Source organism: Acanthochromis polyacanthus, chromosome 8 (assembly GCF_021347895.1).
Source record: "Acanthochromis polyacanthus isolate Apoly-LR-REF ecotype Palm Island chromosome 8, KAUST_Apoly_ChrSc, whole genome shotgun sequence".
NCBI lineage: Eukaryota > Metazoa > Chordata > Actinopteri > Pomacentridae > Acanthochromis > Acanthochromis polyacanthus.
In genome coordinates, this window is record NC_067120.1 from 17,447,908 (window position 1) to 17,473,715 (window position 25,808).

Genomic DNA, 25,808 nt, shown 5'->3' on the forward strand with positions numbered 1-25,808 from the left:
CTAGACTTTGCACCACCTCTTAAACACAGTCATTTTTCCCTTGGCACCGCGTCTCCATGTGAATTAACACACAGATCAGTCACGACACACAACCTGGTACAAACCCGTCAGATTTTCCCTCACATAGTGATGCTGGGGTCAGAACTCACAGCGCTCCACAAAGCAGCCAGTCGGGTGACTCCAGCGGTGAAAATAGGAAACCTGATACCTGGTTGATGCACCATCAGACATTTTGTCAGCCAATAAAAGTGATCAGATTTTGCACGGAATGCAAAAGCAGTTTGGACCCAGCGTTCATGTGAAGCGGTCATTCCAGGCCTCGCAGTTTGCTCAGGGACAGGTTTCCACTTAATGCTTTTCGAAAGCTTTTGTGTTCTGCTGCTAAGTCATTGAAGAACTTAGATTTTTTTTTTGTTGCTGGATATGTAAACTTACAGCCAGACATCTGCCTCAGTAAAGTGTTGGGCACAACCTCTTTACAGCTAAGATGGATTACCCAAAGAGAATGCATGTGATTACACAGTGAGTTGTATGATGGAGGGATAAATATCATTTTTATCACAACTTGGGAATTGTTTTAATAGTTTGCAACAATACTTCCACTGCACTCGCCAAAGTAACTGAATCTAGATGCTCAGCAACACTATAACATGAAGTCAGACAAGGGAACAAATGGTTAAAACCAAGCCCACAGTTTAGTCTGTTTATCTTAACTCTTGATCACAAACAGTCATTGCAGGGGAAGAGTCTTGTAAGATTAAAAGGTGTGATAGATCTTGATCACTGTCGACCTAGTTTTTTCTTACAGATTTGTTTGGAAATCCTGGAAGTGATTATCGGACTATATATCTTTCTTGCTCTGTCAGATGTTTTAGTAATGCTGTGTCACTACATTTACAGACATCAGGAATGACACTGATGAGTAAAATGTTATAAATAACTACAGAAATGATGACATGCTCACTAGACTCAAGATGAGATCAAAGATGTGATCGATTTGAACTCATTGTTCCTACATCTGATCAGACAGAATTCTTTAGATGGAATCAACTGAACTAACGAACCCTCCAAATTAAACAACAAAACATGTTGATCCTCTGTTTTGTGATCTAACATGAAAGGCCAACATTATTTGTCTGAGCATTACATAATTAAAACATATCACTGTGGAAACATAACTGTGTTTTCTAATGGTTTCGTTATGTTTAGGCACATGAATCAGAATAAGTCAGTTTTAGTTTTGAGAGCTAAAAGAGGGAAAGCAGTCAATGTTATTCCGCATAAAGCTCCAGGAAACACACACATACAGTGCACACACACACATTACCCAGCTGTAGGACTGTCTTTGTGTGAGGCTTTTGTGGACTAAACCCTGCTGTGAAATGCTGTGCACTCCAGTTTATACACACAGTCACACACACAGATACAGACGTATACTGACTGACACACACACACTTCAGCCCTAGTTGCGGCATTCATTCCGTCTCAATCTTATTTTCCTTTCAGGGCTGTAACTCCTCAACCGTTTAGTGTTTATCAGGAGGTGCACTCGCCCGCCGATTGTTTGAGCCCCTAAAAGCATATTTCTTTAATTCCCCGGGGATTAAGAAAGTGTTCCACATTTCCTCGCAATCAAATTCTTGAAAAGACGAACAGAGAGCTTTGTGAAAGTCCTCACAGTACTTGACCTCAAATGAACATTAAGTTGCCCGTATTGAGTTCCTCACATTACAGCAGCGAGCCTTTCCAGTTCCCAGCAATTTATCTTCACTCAGTGTACAGTTAGATGTACATTGCGTATCCAATAGGGATTTACAGAGTAGCAGACACAGATGTATGAGCATGTCCTACAGATGAATAAAATTCTTTCCAGGAATTCAGAAAAACAGACCATCTTTTTACTTTTGTAGCAAGACTCTTTTGAACCAGTTACATGGATTTGCAAGACTCTCCTGGACCCAAGCTGCTGTCAAACTGGATCGACCTGTAAGTCATCACGTCAGCTGCAAGTCAACTTCAAGCATGAAAGTTGAAGTCAAAAGATAGAAACTTTTGCCAAGCACGATGGATACAAAACAATTCTATTACTGCTTCCTATATTGAAAGGAAACATTTTTTCATTTTAGTATTGATGATTTTAGAAAGTATTCTGCCGCTAACAAAGAAAAGGACACATTTCAAAGTCGGTCAGGTATGTATTTCAAGCATTAAACAAGTTCATTAAGGAGTCGTCAAAAAGGCTTTGCTTCATGTTCTCGTATCAGATGCCCCGCCACTCCTAGTGTGAGTGCTTGGGGAAGGGCCCATCAAAAATACCCTCCAACACACCCATGAGATCAGAGAGGCAACTCAGTCACACAGCGATGAGATCATGATATCCAATGGGAGTAGCACAGACAGACAACCTGTGCCAGCCAAGGCTGCAGGAAAGTCAGTAGGAACATTATACCATCACCCACTGGTCCACAGTTTGATGTTGTTTATCACACCGCCTGCAGTCACAGACGTGTCTGGAGGGAATTTGATTCTGGAAAAATTTCTTAAGGGCTTGAAAGGTGACGCAGTAGAAGCAAAGTCAGGGTTTTCCAGAGTTCAAGTATACTGCTGAGTTTTGCAAAATAAAAAAATAATATGTTGCGAGTTTGTAAAAATGTCATCACAATATTACAAACGACGAGTGAAAGTTTGAAATGATTCTGTAAAGCAGAATCACAATTACTACCCATTTTGTACTACAACAAAAACATAAAACATCCAAAAAAGATTTTTTCTCGCAGACTGCTGCTACATAAAACCCCACTGAACCGACTGACATGTTTCTAAGTTGACCTAACTGCTGTGCATCTCGACAGGAAAAGTGCAAAAAGTAATCAATTTGCAAAAGTGAATAAAATTGTACAAACTTAAAAACAAGGTAAAACAGAATAACAAGTTCTACGAACAAAGTTTAAGATTGAAAAACAATATAAAATGTTAAACATGAGGACTGTAAAGAACTACCAAAAGTCATTGAAAACGTTTACATCTTGAGATTTTTCTTGAAAATGTAAACGGATTAGCAAATGAATGTAACTTTAATTTGGTTTATTTACATCATGACTGATACTAAGCTACCAATATCAATCCAACCTGTGCACCCCCACAGCAAACCAAAGGGGAACTGTTAGCTATACAACAACATTTATTTAACTCACATGTGATTATACTTTAAATGGGATTGCTTGAAGTGTCATCAGAGACCCCATTTCCTGCATTCTCGTCATTTTTTTCTGCATTAATTTACCGTGCAAAGGTTCTTATTCATATACAGGAAAAGACAAAATTCACACACTAAGTACCGATTCAAAGCAAGAATAGTATTCTCGATCGTTCTAAATATTTATTCTCCCAATAAGCTTTTCTGATTTAATATCTCTCCTCTGTTCTCTTTTGTTTAGGGGAGTGATCTCTTTAAATGTGCATGTGGCACTTATTTAATGATAAATCAATTAATTTTAATTAAAAAAAAATAATTAGAACCCCCTGTACTTCCATATGTGTTTGAATGAGTTTCAAAACTTGCTGCACAATCAAAAGAGATAGCATAGATCGGGGCTTGGGATGAATTTTAGGAAATTCTGATTAAAACATCAATCAAATTCATTAGAGAATGAGACCTTGTTAGAGCCACTAAACTGTTCTGGACAACAATACCTCTAAAAGTGAATGTAAAACAACAAGAACAAAACAAATGACAGCTGCCCTCTTTTTACCTTTTGGCCCCTTCGTGACTATTAGCCTGCCTGCATGGGGCCCAAGGAGGGGAGCCGCTGACTGAGATCAGCGATCACAACACTGTGTGTGTGTGTGTGTGTGTGTGTGTGTGTGTGTGTGTGTGTGTGTGTGTGTGTGTGTGTGTGTGTGTGTGTGTGTGTGTGTGTGTGTGTGTGTGTGTGTGTGTGTGTGTGTGGTGGAGATAATTACATTTGCCACAAAAGATTCAGTGGTTGTATGAGCTCATAATTCACTTGATATATATTGGGAGTACAAAAAGACCCAGTGCTTAAGAAAAATGACACACCCCAGAGGCACTGTTGTATCTTTGAGTAACATTATAGCATTTTTTCAAAAATAAATCCCCTCTATGTCTTTTGTGTTTTTATTGGGGGAACAAATGCACACATTTTAATTACTGATGTGGATGTATCCCACTAACCACACCCAAACAACTTCTGTAAATATGTATATCTATGAATGTAACTGCAGATATGCATAGCAAATGTTGTTATGAAGACACACAATAACTATCAAAAGCTATTGCACAAATCAGTCCATCAAACAAGTTGACTGGTTTGTCCAGCTTTCTGTCAGGAGGTGGATTTGAAAAGGATTACTAGACGTGAACTTGACAAATCTGCACAAGCACAAAAGAAAAGCCCCACAAATATCCCCAAATTACTTTCATATTCATAGAGAGCATAAGCTTGAACACAATCCAAAACATCCAAAAGCTATCATTATTACTCCTGGAGCAGAGATCATCCTGAAAGACATGACAATAACTGCTTCAGCAGCTGGCCCTCTCCTCTCCTCCTCCTCAGGCCTGATGGCAAAGGTCAGGGAGAGGTGGATGGGGTTAGTGAAGGAGGTCTGCAGTGTCCCTTCCAAAGTCAACCCCTGGGCCTGGCTACTCATAAATCTGCCCTTTCCCAATGGATCTGCGGTCATAACTGGCCTGGCCTGATCTCTCCCTCTCTCCTCTTCTCGGTGTCTCTCTCTCAGCTCAGTGCATTCTTGAAATTCCTATTTACTGAGTGGTCCACACCGGGTGCTGCATCTGCTGCTACGACATTATCCCATATCCTGGATGTGTGTGTGTGTGTGTGTGTGTGTGTGTGTGTGTGTGTGTGTGTGTGTGTGTGTGTGTGTGTGTGTGTGTGTGTGTGTGTGTGTGTGTGTGTGTCGGTGTGTGAACATCATCTTGTTTAGATTTACTCACAAATCTAGGCTTGAATTATGTTTATTTAATCGCTGAGGTCATGTTTAAGCGTAACTGTATACAACCTCCCAGTCTCTGCAGGCATATCTGTCAGCATTACGTTTTCTCTGCACAGCACACATGCCCCACCGGGTCTGCTCGGGAAAACAAAGGTCACATTTAGGTTGCAGGAATGTCTTGGCTGGGTGTCATTTCCCCTCTGATACAGCCTTGATGCAGCTTGGTGAGCTCTGAAATAATCTCTATCGAGGCTTGCTTCCAGCAACAAGTCCCGTATGTGTTAGTAGAGAGGAACTACAACTAGCACTGAAGTCATATGAATTTTTGATTTATTTTATTTATTGATTTATTTATTTTTGAATGTTTTTTCAAAAATGGAGCAGGAGAAGTTCATTCCTTTGTCATATAATAGGATAAACACCATAAGTGTGCAAACATAATAATGTGAAACATGTATAAGTGAAGGAAATACTTGACCTCATCATAACAGGATATGGGGGTTGATGAAGCAACACAAACAACAGACTAATGTCAGAGAAACATGTGGGCTTGAAACTCAAACTATCCATGTACAATTGCATATTTTGTTTTTCACGTTTTTCTCTTATTGACCACACCAAAACCTTTAAAATTATTTAAAGCATTAACCAAATTTTTTCAAACTTTCTTACACTATGCTTTCGTGCAACAAAAAATCTTCTTCAATTCGCACTGATATAAAGTGCTTAAAGTATACTGTGGCATATTATATGGTTCTTTCTAGGAAAGTGTCAACAAATTACAAGTAAATAACGGATACTTTTGGGTGACTCATTCATAGTAAAGCTAAGTTTGTTTTGAATTTCTTGCAAAGTACATTAAATCTAAGAAAGGAGTACATTTCACTGATGTCATAGTGTATTTGCATAGCCTGCCATGAGTGTGTTCAGAGTTGCAGAGATTTACGCAAGGTACTTTGAGCACTTATCCACAGACAGATCAACAGGTGTCTGACCCATTTGGATCCACCTTGCTGATCTGAGACCTGCTACATGGCTGTCCTGTTGGTTACACTGTGAGACACAGATGGGAGAAGTACAGGCAGAAAAAGAGTGACAGGGATGGAGGAAGCAGTGTCAAGATTCCAGAAAGTCACCATCTGCAGGGGGTTTCCTCGAAAACCCTCCAGAGAGCATCGAATCCCATGAGAGGCTGAAGCTCAGAGACAGGGCTATTCCTGCTCATGTGAACCCCCCCACCCAGGGGCTCTCCCCTAAAAACAGCGCAATATATGATCTGGGATGTCCCCAAATAGTGGTGCATGAAACTCTAATATCTAGTACCAATACAAGAGCAATATATAGGAAAAATACATGTTACAGCAACTATGCAACAGTGTATTTCAACATTTTAGCTAAAGAAAGCACCTACGTTTGTCTCATGGACAAGAGAAAAAAAATGTGTTTCCATAAATCACAATACATTTGGAAGAAAGCAGGTAAGACAGTAAAATAGGATCCCAGATAAACAGCAGATTTAACTCATTCACTGACATTATATGGCACTGCACCAGGGCATCAGCTAAACAAGGGGCTGGTAATAATCAATTACTGGTCTCCATCAAGTGGTTCTGTGTTACTATGCGGCTTAAAATAATAGTTTTTAGCTAACTGCAAAAAGAAATTTACAACAAACAATGTGAAAATGAGAATAATTTGAATGTTGCTAGCAATCTCTAGCTAAACATATGTAGGTACAAGTGTTTCTTCAAGCACAGAAATGGCACAGGTACTAGATTTGACGAGATCCCAACGCACCAAATGTGGGCCAAAGACTATGTTTGTATACTGAGAAGTAAAGCTTAAAGTTTGATGTACTGTACTGTATAAAGTACACATGACACATCTATGTTTGGGTCACATGCTTCCACTGAGACTCACATGTACTGTGCCACTTCATGTTGTATTCTCCCCCTGCGTGAAATTCAAAAATTACTCTGGTAAAACTCTCAAAAAAACATGAGAATCGCCCTCCACTGCCTTCACCCAGTTTAACAGTCTTTGTTGTAGCTGCATTTTCTTTGTAAGCGGCAGCTTCTGACATATTCCTCCAAACCCGGCCTCGGTTGTCACTTTGCGGTGACTCACAATCTTCCCCATTAGGCACAGCATGCAGGCAGTAGAGACAGTGACAGGTTAACTTGCACTTGACCCATGTATGCAGAGACTGAATGGCTGCCTTCCCTGTTTTCTTTACAGCCACTGGATGAAAGACAGATTATAGAAAAGTGTCTTTCCTGCAGGGTTGACTTTTAAGAATTACTGCACATCAAAATGCAGGACTCAATATGTGGGAAGCAGGATTTAGGATAAAAATGCTGTGCAGTCCTGCATAAAGTGGGACCCCTGGTCGCCCATATAGTTCGGAAAGAAAAGCACTTGAAAACAGGCTCAAGAGGCTTTTATAAACCTCAACAGGTCAAGGTCACTAGTGAATCTCTCACTTTACTGCCAAAGTTTGGACCTGAGTGAGGACTCGCTGTTGCTTTCTGCTGAACTTTACATCATACTCTTAATGAGAATGACTTGAGACAAAAACATATTTGCATCGCCTGACAAAAACCGACACTGGGTTGACATGTTGCACAAGCAGAGCTCAGTGGGAGCATGATTCATTGTGTGGGTTCTTTGTTCTGTGCTGACAGAAAAATATGCCACTACTGAGGGGAGCTTTGTTGACTTTATCCACTTCACTAACACAAGCAATCTTTCTTTCTTTTCTTTTTTTTCTACACTCGAAGTAAAGACGCATCAAAATGTGAGAAATGCGCTTCTCGCACAGTTGTTAGGAAATCCAATGTGACGAAACCAAACAGCTGCACGCAACATGGTGTGATGCAAGAGTTAATGCTGCTAAATAAAAAAAAGTGTTTAAAAGGCATCGTAAAATAAAACAATTACAATTGCAAAAGCGGCCGGTAAATTAATATGGCAGATATATGGCAGCAAATAAATAGGGAAGATAATCATGTTTCCAGGGCCACATTCTTTTAGTGCGAGCTGTCAGCACACTGGTAGAAGTTTGGGAATTTTTCTCCATTATTGCAGCATGAGGCCTTCGGTCAGACCACAGGGCATGTCTCTCGCTGAGAGCCACACAAGGCAGGAAATGTTTTCCTTGGCAGATGCATGTCGAATTACTGCTGGAGCACAAAACCGCCACAATATCCGTGACACCGTCCCTAATAAGCGAGCTAATGGGTCTGTTGAGTAATGGGCATGAGGGCCAGCGCAATGCACAGCATTATGGGAAAAAATGTGGCGAATATATGCCGAATATGGGGTAAAAAACATTCCATTCAATTTAGGAATTTACAATGCAGAAGACGATCCGAACACATTCCTTCTGTTTCGCTGCCCGGAGACTCAATATCATATTGTTTAGCAATGAACGGCATTCATTCCTCAGAGGGGAATTCAACATGAAATTCTGGCTATGCCACTTTCAGCCAACAGACACATTTTTTGCTAGGAGTGTGTTTTGTCTGTGTCCATATTTAGCCTGTGCAAGAAGACTAAACAACAATTCAAAAACCATCAAGTCATCACTTTACAATTTCATGTATGCCTTTAGAGATATTCTCAGCTGATATTTGATTTGCCGACTTGATTTAAAACCACCCATCAGCGCTTTAACAGCATTAACAACACTAAAGACCTTCAAAGTGGCTTTGCATTGATCGCGGTTGCTTGAATGACTTGAGTTGTTGGCCACTGGTGACCTCAGGGTGGGCGATAAAAGGGGAGATGCAGGGGCTATAAGGGCTGTTAGGGAAAGGCTGCGCTGGCTGTTTAGGGGCAATGAGGGCAAAGTGGGCCATGCACAGTCCTGCCTCATTTCTTAAGTCATAAATCTGGATTTGCCGCAAGGCTGTCAGGTTGAACTCAGAGAGCAGCTGGAGGCAAACTGAAAGACAGAAAGACCAACTGACAGATTGACAGAGCGAGAAAGGATTGTTCATAAAGGACAAGGAGAGATTGTGTGAGACAAAGAGATATAAAGGCGGTAAATCAGATAGCGCAGAAAACAGAGAAGGGAACAAAAACAACCTCTACCTCCCTCTCTCACTCTTAGACACACATATAGATACGTGCACGGTGTGGACAGGTGTGAGCGGGCTGTGCTGTGCCTCCAGGCCAAGCAAGGCACCACTGCCCACCTTGGTGTTTATTTGTCCGCCCCTCCTCCTCCCCTCCAGGCGCTCAAAGGGTAAACGTCTATTCTGGTTTAGGGTTACAGCCAAGCTGCCTTGAACCCCCGGGCTCCCAAGCACACATGCCATTCCTGGCAAGCCGACGCACTCCCTGGCGTGCATCACCTGCCCCTGACCCCCACAGGGAGGAAGGGGTACCTCAGTGCCTTCCTCGTCAAAAGCCCCACCCCCACCACCTTTGCCTCACCAGTACCCCACCATCCCCGTGACACAGAATGAGGCACCTGCCCCTCCCGCCACTGCCCCCCTCCTCCAACTATTATTACAGTCTTTATAAGGGTTTAAGTGCTGATCACAGGATGGCCGTGACCTCAATAGGTGGCTAAGCTAGGCTAGGCAAAGCTAACAGTTAAAGGAGCTGTCTGGCACGGTGACAAAACAAGGCGATGACAGAGGCTGTCTGAAAGCGCCACTACCTCCGTCCGCTCTGTTTTCCACTGACCAGATCCACTATCAAACAGTCAGGAGGACACACGGTGGCCAAACCATCTGTCACCAAACATCTTTCAGCAAAATGTTGGACAGGAATGTCACCTCACCTTCCCAGCACCTGTTTGGAAATGACATTATCTAAAGATTCGCTGGGGAAAGATCTGCGCTGCACTCATGTTTCTGCTGCTGCAAACCTCAAATCATTATTTTACAATTGAATGAAAGCGAAAAGGAAATCGGATATGGTTCAGCTCCAGTGCAGAAAATCCAAGCAGAATTTCTGCTCTGTTTACTTGAGGGAATAACCCAACAAATTTAGCATCCATGCTGGTGAATCACAAACAGTGTACTCTGAGTAGGAAGGGACTGTTGTCACTGTTGTGGAGCTAAAATATAGAACTGCAGCTTCTCTACTTCGGTCAATATTTATTTGAACATCTGCTATAAATTGATATATTGTTTCTAACAGATGATCAACAAATTTAAAAACATATTCTGTGTAAAGTATGTGTAGAAGAATAAGTGATTTGAGTGTATGCGCCTGTTTCTGACACACCATGCCATCATGCTCTGCATTACGGGACCAAGTGGAGCTGACAGCTGCACAGGAAACAAGAGTGATGTGAAGCATGAACAGAAGGAGCGTTGATGAATGTGTGAATGCGAGTGTGGGAGAGAGTATGTGAACCAAATTGTTTTCCCATATTCAGTACAGATCATATTAAAAAAAAGTGTGCATCGGTGAATATTTGTCTGACTGAGCCTCACAAAATCAGAAAATGTTGTATGGAAGATGCTCACATTTGGTATGTTTATAGCCTGGTACTTCTTTGTCACTCAGGTTCATCTAATGAAAGAAGCTTTACTCCAAATGCATCTTGAGACTTTGTTTTTCAGTGACATATCAGTAAAATCACAGGCAAAATCACAGAACCATTTTCCCATGTACGGAAAAGGCTCATTGCTCTGATTTCTTCAGTTTACTCTTCACCAGGAACAAAATATTTATAGTCAATGATGACACTATGAGATCAATATATTGTCTGACAGCAAAGCAAGTTTACTTAGGATGTACTTGAGATAATGAGCTAAATACTAGAAGTTGGACAAATTCGGTTGATCTGCGTACATTTCTTCATCATGATTTAGAATTCTTGACCTGATTCCCACCTCAAGTCAGCATGTCACAAACAGAGGCACTAATTAAAACTTTCAAACTTTATAACATCAAAAAACAAGTGATCAGGTGTGATGACGGAGTAAACCGAATGTTTGCACCTCCCTGTTCATTTTTTTTGAGCACAGTAGAGTGGCCAGTATTATATTTAACGTGATCCATTGTTTCATCTGGTCTGTCAGATGCACCATTCCCTCCAGCTCAGGAGGCAGAGGGGAGGCATGGGGGCAACTATGAGACAGATTTGTATTGTGAGGAAATTGAGGTGTTGATGTGCTGCACATGTGTAGTAAAGTAATGTGACTTAAACATAGTGTGTGTCTTTCAGACTCACACTTCAATTGTCACAATCCCAGAATGTTAGAAGAAGGCTACAAGGGTGGACTCACTTTATGGAGTTTGCCAAGATAAAGGTGAATTGTTGCTGACTCACTTTGCAGTTTCTTGAAAAAATTGTTATTGTTCTGTTGGTCACAGCATAGGTCTTAACTATCCATCCATTATCTAGAAACTTCTTTATCCTATCCTCAGTAGTTTCGCAAAGGAGCTGCAGCCTATCAGAGGTGACTCATGGAGACGGCAGGAGACACCCTGGACAGGCCACCAGTCTATCGCAAGGCTACATATCGAGACAAACAAGCACACTCACATTCACACCTACGGACAATTTAGAATCACCAATTAACCTCAGCATGTGTTTGGACTGTGGGAAGAAGCCGGAGAACATGGTGAAAACCCACGCATGCACAGGGAGAAGATGCAAACGCCACACAGTAAGACCCCAGGCCAGGACGCGAACCAGGGATCTTCTTGCTAATGGCACGGTGCTAATGGTCTTAGCTGAATCTGAAATTTACATTTCTAAGAGAGACTTTAGACTTTACTCCCCAACCCCATTGTGCCACGGAATTTTATCATGCCCCAGAAAAGACAAAGGTGCACAGATAGTATGACAATAGAGCTGGGCGTACCGTACATCTTGCCCTCATCAGAGAGGATGATCTTCCTGCGGCCACAGGGGGGGTAGATGGCCAGGGCCTCCTGGAAGCTCTGCTCGATGTCGGGGCTCCATACACCCTCAGCATCGTTTTCCAGGGGTTTGTCGAGTCCATCCCCCAGCTCCTCACTCCCACCCCTGGGGGAGGGAGCCGGCACCCACTCCGCAGACGTGGTGGGACGACGGTAAGGGGACCACAGAGCGGGGGGTGGAGGGTCAGGGTGTTGAGGTTAATGGTGGTGGAAGGAGAGGGAGGTTGCTGCAGGAGCAGACCTGCCTGTATGCAATCCACAGGTGTGATGAAAACGGTGACGATGGATCTGGATGTGGGAGGACAGAAAAGAAAGAGAGGGATAAACCTGATATGTTGTTGATGTGTAATCAAGATTTAAAACTCTGCAAGGATTTCACAAGTTTCTCCTCAAAACTTTAGGCTACCAGTGTATTGTAGAAAAGGAAATAACAATTAAACCTAAATCTGACAAAGAAAAGAGTATATGGTTTATACTGTTATTGCAACAGTAATTATATGAAGCCAATTTATATCATGTTCAAACAAATTTTACATTACTTTCCCACTGTGCAAATATGGGTAGAAATTTCTTTAAAAAAAAACTATTTGAGCAAGCAAGCAAACTTCATGTAAATAAGACTTTTCAGAACATAAATGACAGAAACAAAAAAACAGAACAATGTCTGCAATTATAAGTTATTTGGTATTATCAATTAAACTGTTCACATTTACTTTATATTTAACTGGAATTTGACCTGCATGCTGCCAGTACAGATTAACTGCGGGGGCCAGAGTTGGTAGACAGAAGATGGTTGTAGCAACCGTGACATCACCCAGCGGTTTGTGGACCATTTTCAAGCATCAAGTTTGGAATTTGGCCGTCACCATCTCGGGTTTTGAAAGCAGACACGATAAGCGATGAGCCGATCTGACTGGGAATCATCACAAAGTAGCCACACCCAAAGCCTGCTTTATTGTCTATTTTACTTTAGATGAGACCACAATATTAAAAATGAACATCATGGATTAGAGAAGTCTAAAAAGTAGAGGTGAACACAACAAAACTCATGAGGAAAAAGCTTCCTAAGGGAACAAATCAAGCCAAAAGCAGGAATATTTTTTAGAGACGCCTGTACAGTCAGAATTTGTCTTGAAACCAGAGGAGTCGCCCCCTGCTGGCCTTTTGAAAGAATGCAGGTTTAGGGAACTTCCACATTGGTTTCATTTTTAGAGCCATGAGACTGCATCCATCTTTAATTTACGGTCTATGGCTGTGACACACAGCTGATAGGGGCTGTTAAAGTACTTTAATACCCCAAGCTTGCTACCTTAAGAATTATGATTCGCTCTTAATTCTGGCAAATCTGTACACAAAGATAACGGTACTTTTAGATTCATTTTGCCTAACACTTCCTGAGGTTATTATTCCACACATTAATTAACTTAAAAAAGAGGAAGAATTGTAAGTCCTTCATAGTACCACAATTTGGCACATATTCGTATTTTTCACTACCAGAGTAATCCTTTCCACACTTATAGACTGTGCACTTTTTTGAGCTTAAGCTGGTGTTTGACAGGGTTTTAAAAGCTCAAGGAGTCAAACATTTAGTCACCCACATAACACGTCATGGCGAATAATCAAATAAAGGACGGATAAAAGACAATGTCACTAAGATCATATGACTACAGTGACTACAGTACATGATCACATCAACACACTATCCGTCTTGGCAAAAGCTCCTCAGATGATTAATTAGATTAGCGTCAACGTGTAAACAAATAGCGAGGAGCATCCTGGCGTTGGAGGAAGGGAGGGCTGTACAGGAGGGGCAGTCAATAAATGAGGAGGCACATTAAAGTTGGATCACTGTCCTCAGACACACTTAGACACAGATGCCAAGGAGGATCATACCAGGATATTAAGGCCAGGGGGCATTTTAGGTTGCCCATTTCTTCATCAGTGCTATAACTGACTGTGTTATTAAAATCTTCAGCTGAGGTTCTAATCAATTTGTTTGTGCATTGTTTCGGGTGGAGGAGGACGACAATAACCAGCGGATTAACTTGGCATTCCATTGACTCTTTATGACAGAAGAAAACCCAACAACATCCAAACAGCAGCGAGATCCACAGGGCAGGGTGACAGAGTGGGGATGTTTGACTTGAAACAGATTCACATCCTGTTTTCTCGACACACCAATTTGTTTAGGATGTGCACACAGCGCTTATACATCTGGGTTCAGAGTATGAGACAGACGCCTGCTCCACCTCTTCCTCTCGGCAGACGCGCAGGAGAAAGATGGAAAATGGGCACAATGGTAGGACTCGGTAAAGAAAGCCCCCGTAAAGTCATGAGTCAACACAAGCAGTGTTTTTTTGTTTTTTTTTTGTTGTCATGGACTGTCTTCCTGCCGCTGTGGAAGCAACACACCTCCATGTCCATTTAGGGCAACAAAGAGGAAAGCTGTGACCATTGCGTCAGTTATAATCCCAAACATAAGAGTGTGTTACGTGTGGAGGAAGTACAGGGTTATAAATGTGAGGCTATGGCTGAGAGGAGATTGGAGAGTGAGTCAATTAATGTGTTGTAAGGAGTGAGTAAGATTCTCCAGCCTGTCTGTTTCCCCCCTTCGTGCTTCCTTTGAGCCCCCGATGTTCCACAGTGCTTCCTGTAAAACGTCCGGCCGGTCGGCTCCTCTCCCCATCTCTTTCTCTCTCACATACACAAGCGTATACACAGATGTAAACATAAAGATGCACACGGATAAAATAAACTCTTGCCCACACAAACACCAGCACAGAAACACAGCAGTAGTGCACATTTACTAAAAGAGGAGAGTGGACAAACACAAACATTCTGACAAATCTCCACACACATAAAGATATATTGTTTTTTTGAAAGGTGATATCAGTGTTGGTGCCAGTGGCCTTCCACAAAGGTACAAAAAATAGTTAGAATTAGTGTTAGGGCTTTTGAAAATAATATTTAAGCTAAAAAAGATACTCTGAATTCAGAAAGACATTGAGAATTTACTATAAAAGTGACATTTGACCTTATTTTGTGTACAAAATCACTCTACAAACTGAACTAGACAGGTACATAACACCAAACCGAGCCAAACACCCCCAGGTTTTACTTCTTTAAAATGTGATGATTCACATTTTATTGACTGGATAACAACTTAAATACATTGAAAAGTCCCCATTTAGGGTGAACTGAACAGTCTAACCTTTGAACTCTGGATAACCCTAAAGGGAAAATCTGAAGCGACACCACATTGAAAGTGTGACATAGTTCATAATCAACTAGTTAACAGGTCGCCTCTTGTGAGACTGTGAAGGTCTATGTAGGTGATTACTTTAACAGCTTATGCTTAAAAAATTATTTAGAAGTTCTGCCAGCCACTTACCCATACTTAATACAAATTATGTCAATATCTGAATTGTTTGTTGCCATTATAATATAAGAAAATGGCAGAAAACGTTCAACCAACCAAGGCAAATAAGTTTAATTTAAGATTAATTACAGGCAACATCTAGTAAAAGCTTTCGAAGTTAATTCCGTGTGTAACAACTCAAGCTTAGTTATGTAGTTATTTCTGCTGCACCTTCCAATAAACCCTAATCTTAATCACGAGCCGACCAGCTACTTGGCAACTCGCAACAAAACAAATCTTTCGTCAAATAAACAAACACAAGTCAAATTTGACAGTAGTACTGTTTGTGTAACTGATTGTGAACGGAGTGCAGCTCCAGCTCAGGGCCACTGTAGGTCATTGTGAGATTTGCGGCGGCCACAAACCGTTAGTTGTGCAGCTCCGTGCCTCACTCAAAGCCTCCAGGAGGTTAATTAACCTAAGCCGTGCCTTAAAACAACCCCCATCCCTCCCCGACTCCACTTCTACTCTCCCTGCCTCCCTCACCCCTCCAGCCCCCGTCCCTCATCCACTCCCCAGCGTGGCCCCTTCTTCCCTGGATCCGCCTTGACGGGATAATCCCCCAGCTGGTGCTGCAGTCAGGGGGTCACGAAACCTCCAAGCCCGACTGCCCCCCGAACCCTTTACACAACTGCACACACACCGACTAACTAAGACAAACACGCTCATGGCAACAAATTATCAGGAAAACTGAAACAAAGAGTTGCCCCCCCTCCACACACACATATAAACTTTAACACAGAAGTCAAACAATGAAGTCTTCTCTCTGACACACACAGACAAATGACCAAACAGAGGAAAAACCCACAAGAAGCTGCAGGTAGCTCAGCATCAGGTCATTTTTGCCCTCGACCAAAGATGAACAGGAGGATGCAGATGCCAGTCGGTCATACAATCCACTACTTTGGTGTAGACTGAAACTTCTCAACTATTCACCGAATAGCTGAAAAACTTTGCACAGACAGACATTCGTGGTTCCCAGATGATTTATCCTGATGGCTCTAGTAACCCCCTGACCTTTCCTTTTCCACCACGGACGTGGAATGTTGTTAATGTGCTGTAGGATGAAAATGTAAAAAACTCTGGTTGAATTTGACTTTTCATTGTGCACCATAATCAGGACAATATGTGTGTTTGTCTGTTAAAAACTCACAAAACGGGGGCGCCCAGTTAGCTCAACAGGTTGAGTGGGCAGCCCATGAACAGGAGCTAGTCGCAGATCTGGGTTTGCTTCCCCCTTTACTATCTATCTTTACTGCATGTCTTGCCCCCACTCTTCTCCCTAATTTCATGTCTGCCTCTACACTGTACCTATCTAACAAAGCCAAAGAGGCCAAAAAAAATAACTTTACGAAAAGAAAAAAAACTCACAAAATGTGTTTCAATATTAGGATGCAAAAATGTTACACTAAGATGGTGAACGTAGTGAAACATCAGCATACTAATACTGATGCTGTACCTCACTGCAGCCACACTGAGACCGAAAAATATATTTGAAAAAGCAACAGTAACTGCCACTGCTAAGTGTGTAGGCATGCATGTGAGTGTGTGAGCATGTGTGTCACAATCTCCGCTAATCAGGTCGGGAATGTAAAGGCAGGAAACATTTTGAAAATAAGGCAGCAGTGTGGGATCAGGCTATGTGATGGAAATAAAGTCGCAGTGAGAGCCCGTGGCGACGAACGGGTTTGTTTTGTCGGCTTTTTGCTGAGAGCACGTGTTCTCTGGCACTGAGTCCAGCTGGGCTTCACCGGCAGGAGCCTCCAAGCTACACACACACACACACACACACACACACACACACACACACACACACACACACACACACACACACACACACACACACACACACACACACACACACAACACAATGCACCTTGAAAATGAGATCTAACAGATTTATGTTTATATGATATTGTAGGGAGCAAACACCTCTTCTAATTCCCATGCTGAAAACACAACGACAGCGTGACTGTAGGGCAGCAGCCATAAATTACGCTCATTATCAATTAACCTGCTGATCATTTAGTCAACTGATCGTCACCTGCAGTAACAGACCCACAGAGATTTAAAACGTGAATGCAGTTGCCTTCAGCTCTACATCTTTCAGCTCAGTGTTTTGCTTAAACGGCCCACAACTCCACTGCTTGCTGTAGTTTCCAGAGGCAGGAGGCAGCTAGTTACAGTGGGAAACCTAAAAAAAAATACCAGCACGAACACTATTTGGCCTTTCTTAGGTATATTTGCAGTTGCTGGGAGTACAACAGTGAATGCAAACGGTTTACTAGAAGAAACTTTTTACACTGATAATAAGTCGGTGTCACACTTGAGTGTTAAAGTGGCCCAAATATCTGCCAAAATTAAGAAAAACGGGATCAAATATTAAACAAATGCTGCTTCACAAGCTTTTATCAGCAGCTCTTTGTATATAACTATATTGGCTACATGCTGGCTAAAGACTAGAAATGCCAGACGAATAACTTAGTAAACAAACCAGTAACACTATTAATACACAATGTGAAGCTGGGCAGTGAAGACTCTGAATTTTCCTTCTGCTGAGTCATTCATATTTCACTAAGATACTAATCTTACAGCTTCAACTCCTCTCTGTCCTTTCTGAATGTCATTAGGAAAAGAGCTGAAAACAAACAGGGCAGAGAGTCTCTTAAGATCCCTTCCAGATAATCCAAACATAAAGATCCATCTGACTGGCCGGAATCAATGGACAACGCAGTCACACACACTACACAGAGCCGTGCGCTGTCGGTGGAAGAGGAGGGGAGGGCGGAGCACAAAGTCTTTGTTCTACAAGGCTCATATCTGAGGCATTATTCGTTTTCTCGTGAGAGTGGAGGAGGAATGATCGCTATGTGGGATGAGCACAGCAAAAAAAAAAAGAAAAAAAAGAAGAAAAAACTCCTCCGCTGTGGAGAGGACCTGTCTCAGGGCAGCTCTGCACACACACACACACACACACACACACACACACACACACACACACACACACACACACACACACACACACACACACACACACACACACACACACACACACACACACACACACACATATACTGTGACTCAAGCTAGGATGAAACACACTTCTTCTTCTTCTTCTTCTTCTTCTTCTGTTCACACACCTTTACATACTTTAAGCCTCCCCCCTTGTTCCACTCACTCACCCACGCAAACACATCCACCTCCAGGCCCAGCCACATCCACCCACACACACACACAAACGCTACAGTGGTGCGAACAACACAGCCTTAGAGTTCACGTTACAATGTAATTCATCTGTCTGAGACAACAGTGAACCCAAAGCCTTGAAAACAAAAGAGCCACGGCCTGGAAAAAAACCCAAACTCCTCTGGCTGTCAGACGCTTCACAGGAGGCTCTGACAGGTGTGTTTTCTACCCACCAGTCACACTGTCACCCTGCTCCAATCCACCTGTTGCTCCTCTGGAAAACACACTCCGCTCAGCTGCCCTACAGGACACCAAAACACACACACACACACACACACACACACACACACCGACAAGTCTTCTGTTAGCTATCGATCGAAAAAAAAACTCACACACTCTGCCTGTTCACCTCTACACACAGTATTTACACAATCGTACGTAACACGGAAATTTGAAGATTTTTTTATGGTTTGGAGAAATGCATGTAGTATGATGCATGATTAGACGATCTAAAGTTACACTGTAAGCAAAGCTGAAATTGTAGATTGATTGACAGAAAATGTATCTGCAACAGTTGTGGTAGTCTTTCAAGTCTGTCTCTGAAAGCAAAACTGGCAAAAATTCCCCTGTTCCAGTGTCTTAAATGGAAATATTTGCTGATTTTCTTGGTCCTATATCATACTAAATGAAAGATCTTTAAGTTTTGGACTGTTGCACCTCCACTGTGAACTTGTGATGGCTTGTGGTGGGCTATTTTTAAGCAAGTATGTTTTCAGTGTTGACCCATTAACTGAGAAAACTATTAACTGAACCGATGGAGAAAATATTCCTTTGTTGCAACTCTACTTTAAGTCGCTTTATGTTTCTTTTTTTCTCTGACATATTGGAGCTGTCTCTGGGGGGGTTTCACAGAGCAGGACGGATTAACACGTCGATGTTTCAACTATCAAATAACCTCGAAAATGAAGCTCATTTTTAGACAAACACATTTGGCTGAGTCAGAGACAGGAAAATTAAACAGCAACAAGTTTTTTTTAATGTGATTAACTTTCTGTTCTTTCTTATAGCAGTGTACCATAACTCCTCAGACACTCCATGCTGCTGTCTCACTTCCAGTCGTGGTATTCAGACATACATGTGATCGATTTCCTGTCGCTGATCCATAATGGTGTAAACAGATACAGTTGGCTGACATGCAGCTTAATAATAATTACCAGATAACTACTCGACATGCTGTTTGTTTGTAAAATCCTAATCCGCAAACTATAGCGTGAAATAAATGAAGCAGGATAAAACAAGCATAAGAAAGACAGCAATGTTACAATATCCAGTAGTGTAAAGGAACTAATTACACTCATCCTCTTTACTTTACTTAAGTACAACTCTTAAGTACTTGCTCCTTCCTTGGTTTACTTTGTTTCAGTTATTCTGCAGAAAAATAGTTTGAAAACAAATCGTGGAATCAGATTAAAGAAACTGAAAAGAAATTAAAATAATGCTTACAGCTTAATGCATACACACTAATAATTAAACAACATACTACATGCACTATAATGATTTAATGTTTATGAAGCAGCCACTTTGCATAAGGAATAACTTTGCTGAAGATGTTTACACATTAGTGAAAGAAATGATGCAATTTACTTGTACTTTACTTTAGAAGCGCAACTATTAACTGATAATCTGTCTGCTATTAAATGAATGATCAATAGTTTGATAATAAATTCATCTGTTGGGAGAAATTTTTAAGAAAAACTGTCATTTTTTTCTGATTACAGCTTCTTAAAAGTGAATATTTTCTGTTTTCTTTTCTTCTCCATGACAGTAAGTTGAATATCTTTGGGTTGAGGACAAAATAAAACAGTTGTCCTCCCTGAGTAACATCTTTTATACCATTTTCTGACATTTGAAAGACCCCAACAACTATCCAGAAAATAACATTCTGATGCAGCCCTACTTAACCTACACCTCTTTTTTCTTCTATGTGCTGCTTGTTTATACTTCTGCCTCGTTATATTTCAGAGGAAAACATTCCTTTCACTGGACTACATTTATCTGACAGGTGAAAAACATGTTGTAAAATTACATAAAACAGTGAGAGGCATCGTCATCAACCCAGTTTGTTAGATAGAAATGCATCAACCATACCCATACTGCATAATATTACTTACATATCTTGTATAATCCTATATTTTGCATACTTTTGTGCACCATTTATACTGTTTTTAGGCTCTTAAAGCTGTTGCATTTATACATTTAACATTGCACTGCACTGCTTTAATGAGAATAAAGTTGAATGCAATCTACTAATTCATAATAAGTACTTTTATTTTCCTGGTACTAGTTTCACTTTACATCATTTAACACTAACTTAAAGTTGTGTCCTGCTCCACTCATAGCATTTTGTATTATTAAATCACATGTTAAAAACAATTAAATCACTGAGAAACACTAAAGCAGCCACAAACCGCTCTGTCAGACTATTTCCAGTCTACTCACACTTGTTGAGAGAGGAGAAGAGGTGTGGAAATAAACTCTGGATTAATCCCGCGAGTTAATAAATACACGGCTTGAATGATCCCGGTGTAAAAGTTTTACCCGGACAGGCGCTAATGTTTGACCGCCCGGCAGTGACGTTATCCGGCAGAAAACACACCAGAGGCTCCGGCTGAAGCTCCGCTCAGCGCACCGCTGTAGTTAAAAGGAAAACAAATGTAGGAATTTGAGCGAAGAAATGTGAGACATTTGAGGAATGTTATCTCCGACAGAGGTGATTCAAAAGAGAAGGCGGCGAAATAGTGACTTCACATCCACGTTACTCAACAAGACTGGAAGTTGACTGGACTGGAGGCGCAGGTTAATATCTGGAACAACACTTTAAAAAGTCAAACACTTGTGCTGCCAGCTTACCTGGAGGAGCTGTTAGCAGGCAGGCGTGGAGGCAGGCAGGTACAGCAAAAACATAATAATTTAATTATTCTTTTACATTTAAAGAGTGACTCAGCTGGGTTGTTATTTCTTTTCTCTCTCTCTTTTTTCTTCTTTCTTTCTTTGTTTTCTGCTGCCTCGTCTCCTTCCTGGAGCCGCTTGTTTGAAGCGAGAGGAGGGCTGGAATTTCAGGAATTAGCCGTGGTATGACATGAAGCCTGGAAAAAGCCCGAGAAAAAGCAAGGGAGGGAAGGAGGGGGGAGAGAGAGAGGGAGGAGGGGAGGGGAGGAGAGAGGAGAGGAGAGGAGGTCTGACCGGTCAACACGTAATGACGACAGGGAGGAGGGTGAGGGAGAGTGAGAGAGAGTGAGGGAGGAGGGCTCTGAAAGGAAAGAGAGAGGGGTTCAAAGGAAATCACATCAAGTATATATATATATATATATATCTATCTATATATATATATATATATATATATATATATATATATATATATATATATATATATAGATATAGATATATATAAACAACAGTGCTGAGGAAACTGTCACTGAGGAAGAGGGACAAACAGGATTATAAGAGCACTCAGCAAGTAGACTGAGTAACAAAAACGAGATTAAAATGACTTTTACAGTCTCATTTCTAATGGCAATAAAGTTTATTCAAGTTGAACCACATCCATGCAACTCTGACCCAGTTAGTAAATGTGTAAAATGCACATTATAAGGTTTCAGAATCAACTTTAATGGCCAAGTGTGTACATGACATACAAGGAATTTGGTTTTGGTTTTGGCTGTTGGCGTCACTCTAGGAATAAGGAAAAGAGACTATAGAAATGACTATGACTAAAAAATTAAATGTATATATTTTCAGTAGTTGCCATTCAAAAGTTTGGGTTCACTTGAAATGTCCTTATTGCTGAAAAAAAAAAATCATTTTTTTTCAACGAAGATAGCATTACATGAATCAGAAGTAGACATTGTAAATGTGGTAAATGACTATTCTAGCTGGAAATTTTTAATGGAATATCTACATAGGGGTACAGAGGAACATTTCCAGCAACCGTCACTCCTGTGTTCTAATGCTACATTGTGTTAGCTAATGGTGTTGAATTGATGATTAGAAAACCCTTGTGCAATAATGTTAGCACATGAATAAAAGTGTGAGTTTACATGGAAAACATGAAATTGCCTGGGTGACCCCAGGCTTCTGAATGGTAGTGTGTGTATAAATATACAGATATTTACACATCTAGAAAATAATACACACTACCCTTCAAAGCTTTGAGGTCATTAGTCATTAGTTATTCACCACCTTAACAATAGACTGTACTTCTGCTTCATTTGATGTTACCTTCTCTGAAAAAAAACTGCTTTTCTTTCAGAAATAAGGACATTTTAAAGTGACCCTAAACGTTTGAACAGTAGTGCAAACTGACAGAGAGAAGCAGATAATACTGTTCTAAAATATTATATATGTGTGTGGAGGAATGGTTTTAAATTGTCATTAAAAGTTGAACAATAGCTGTTGATATTTTATCCAGTTCATACCACGTTTTCCTGAACAGACACTGCTATAAAGCTGGGCATGGTAGTGTCTCATTGTTTAAAAAAAATCAGGCTTCATATCATATTGCTTTCTACATTTAGATGCTTCATTTCTTATATTTTGTCATTGTTTTTTTTAGCAATAGCACAAGAATTTCCTTCAAGATGAATAAAGTTTCATCTTGTCTCATCTTATCTTCCTTCATAGAAACATGTTAGAACACTAAAAATCAAACAAAAAAGTATGTTTCCACAGTTTTGAATGTTCAAATGCTTATTATTTTAAAATAATAAAATATGTTCAACCAATAAACAATCAGTGATAATTTAAATGATCATTTCTTTAATAATTGGTAAAATAAACATGTGCATATTCAGAGCTTCAAGCTTCAGAAATCAAGACAACTCAGTTCCTTTACTACAACATGAGTTTAAAATATTAATGAAAGCAGAAGTGTCAATTTTAATTACACAGAGTATTAAGTTGGTGTAATTTTATGTCCGTGCAGCTCATTAAAACAACAATGTTTGTGACTTAAAAAGTTTATCAAAATTCAAGAAGTGTGACTTTTTGTCTTGCAACCTTACCTTTATCCAAATTGGTGGAAACCGGTCCTCTTAACTACTTTTTACAGTGAATCTAATCCAATTGTCCATCCGTGCTGCCTCTTGTCAAGTGTTTTAGAAATTATAAAGATTGTCACCATAGTGTTGTTTTAGGGGTTTTGGGAAAAAGAGCTAAACATAAGTTACACAAAATATCAGTTTTCGAAAACTCTGTAGAGGAATGTCAGACCACCTGTCATCTCCTTTCACTTCCACTTTCAATCTTTCTTTCCTCACATGAGCAGACAGAGTCAATAATGTTGTTGGACCTGGGCAGGCTGTGCAAGTCATTAAAGGCCTGGAAGCATAATTGTCTCAGATGTAATTCTCAACTTTGGACTCTGCAACATGTGCAGAACATGAACTGGGTGACAGAGCCGCCTACTGGATGTTGAGGGTATTGCAGAGTGTTGGTTTCAATCCATTAGTTTCCACAGGTGATGTCGTAACCTGGGATTTTTCTTTCCAGTTATTTATTCTCTAAATAATGGTCAGCTTAATTTATTTGTTGTTGAGATTCACAGTTGTGCTCAAATTTTGTCCTGCAGATTCATAAAATCCAGAAACAACAAATGTTGTCTGATACTGATAAAATCACTCATTATTGTTGTATTCATAACAATATGAATACAACAATAATGCCCCCCCCCCCCCCCTTTTTTTTTTTTACCAGAAAGTACAGAGGACATGACTTTAGGGTCTTGGTCTTGAAGTGTATTCTGCACAAAGCATTTTTAGCATTTAGATTAATATAAATCGTTACCATAACTTTAACAATGTCAAACTTGTACCTATAGCCATCTCTAAATGAACAAATGTTAAACTACCTCTCTTAATTTACAGTGGTTTGTTGGCCAGTGGTGGAGATTTAAATGTTCATTTAAACCAACCTTAAAACCTTCAGTTTGCTAAAAGTGACATTATAGATTGAAAATGATGTATTAAGTTAATATAGTTTCTAAAATACTGGAATATGTCATATTGGTTGAAAGAAAGAGGAGTCATTAGTCTAAATCACTTAACTTTATTTATGAAGTTTCATTGCTTTTTCAATCAAGTTTAAGGCAGCCCTAGTTGTTTTTGTGAAACACATTGATCCTGATCGGCCTAACATGCACATCATTCTTCAGTTCTAGTCCCACATCCACTACTGGAACCCAAGTGACAGACGTATTCACATTGATTTCCTTCCTCAGTCTCTGTGCTCATTCCTTTTCCAATAAAAGTACATTTACTTAAAACAGTGGTACATATACCCGACAACCCAAAGTGGTCTACAAAAAGTCTGGACTAGACTCTGTTAAATAAAGCGTATTACAAACTACAGGAGGTTCTTTTGCACTCATTTGAAGGAAATTTAAAAGAGATTAAGTTTGTCTAGAAAAGGAATATAAATTAACTTAAAAGCCTCCTGTCAACAAGGAAGTTGTACTATTGTATTTATAAAAGCTTCTATAGAAATACTTGGAATGTATAAGATTGTACAAACTGAAACTTCAGTGACGCTCCTCATTACAGGTTCACAGGTGAAGTTAGTGACTGAGAACACTGTTCCTAAAACATTTACACTGTGCTGTGCTATTCAGTAATACACTGTAAGGATTGGCTGTAACCTGTAAAACATTTAGAGCGTGACGCTAGACACCGTTAGACATTGCTTTATCATGCTGGAGGGAAGTTTTGGTCCAAGCTAATGGAATGACTGGCTAATGAAGCTGAAAGCGAAACCCTAACTTTCCCCACATTCCCCCGTGTTCACAAACTATCAGTCCAGTTCACTTCAGGGGCTTTCCCTTTGTTCAGGCCTAATGACACATCTCCATCTGTATGCTTTCCACGTCCAGGGAGTGTGTCACCTTTTTTTTTCGGCTTTCAATGACGACAGCTTGACTCCGAGTCTCATTTCTTGGAAAGGAATTTCATCTTGTTTCCTGGAAAAGGCAACAAATCCACATCAAGACATGTTTAACAACATCTTTCCATAATAACTGGAAAGTTTCACAGTACAGTTAATTAATTCAAGAGATCAGCTGACTGACTGAGGATGTTCAACAAATCGCACCTAAGCCTTTAAGGAACTTGTTGACCCCTCGCTGCTCGCTCCCAGGCAGCGAGTCCAGATACTCTTGTGCTCTCACTTCAAAGAGACCTGGAGACAAAATAATGAGTTCATTAATGAAGTTAAATATTTTAAAAGGCGTTTAGAGGAGCATTTAACTAATGCAGAGTAGGTATTTATGGACTGCCATACTCGTCAA

General features: G+C 40.6%; 2 protein-coding genes across 8 annotated transcripts in view; both read right to left on the reverse strand.

Moving 5' to 3' along the window:
* The window catches only part of LOC110952830 (transcriptional enhancer factor TEF-3), a 42,337-nt gene extending 20,601 nt beyond the window's left edge, over window positions 1–21,736 (reverse strand). For 2 of the 6 annotated variants that reach the window (XM_022196565.2, XM_051952552.1), the window contains exons 1-2: window positions 21,383–21,736; window positions 11,811–12,156 (exon numbers count right to left, since the gene is read on the reverse strand). In XM_022196565.2, the coding sequence (XP_022052257.2) occupies window positions 11,811–11,817 (7 nt within the window). In that variant the 5' untranslated portion in view covers window positions 11,818–12,156; window positions 21,383–21,736. The other 4 variants (XM_051952554.1, XM_051952553.1, XM_051952555.1 and 1 more) reach the window with 4 other exon arrangements.
* Window positions 21,737–24,558: 2,822 nt separating this feature from the next.
* Window positions 24,559–25,808, reverse strand: part of si:dkey-82f1.1 (DENN domain-containing protein 2A) — a 39,545-nt gene continuing 38,295 nt past the window's right edge. For both annotated transcript variants that reach the window (XM_051952819.1, XM_022196588.2), the window contains exons 19-20: window positions 25,613–25,699; window positions 24,559–25,481 (exon numbers count right to left, since the gene is read on the reverse strand). In XM_051952819.1, the coding sequence (XP_051808779.1) occupies window positions 25,450–25,481; window positions 25,613–25,699 (119 nt within the window). In that variant the 3' untranslated portion in view covers window positions 24,559–25,449. The remainder of the gene's footprint in view (window positions 25,482–25,612; window positions 25,700–25,808) is intronic.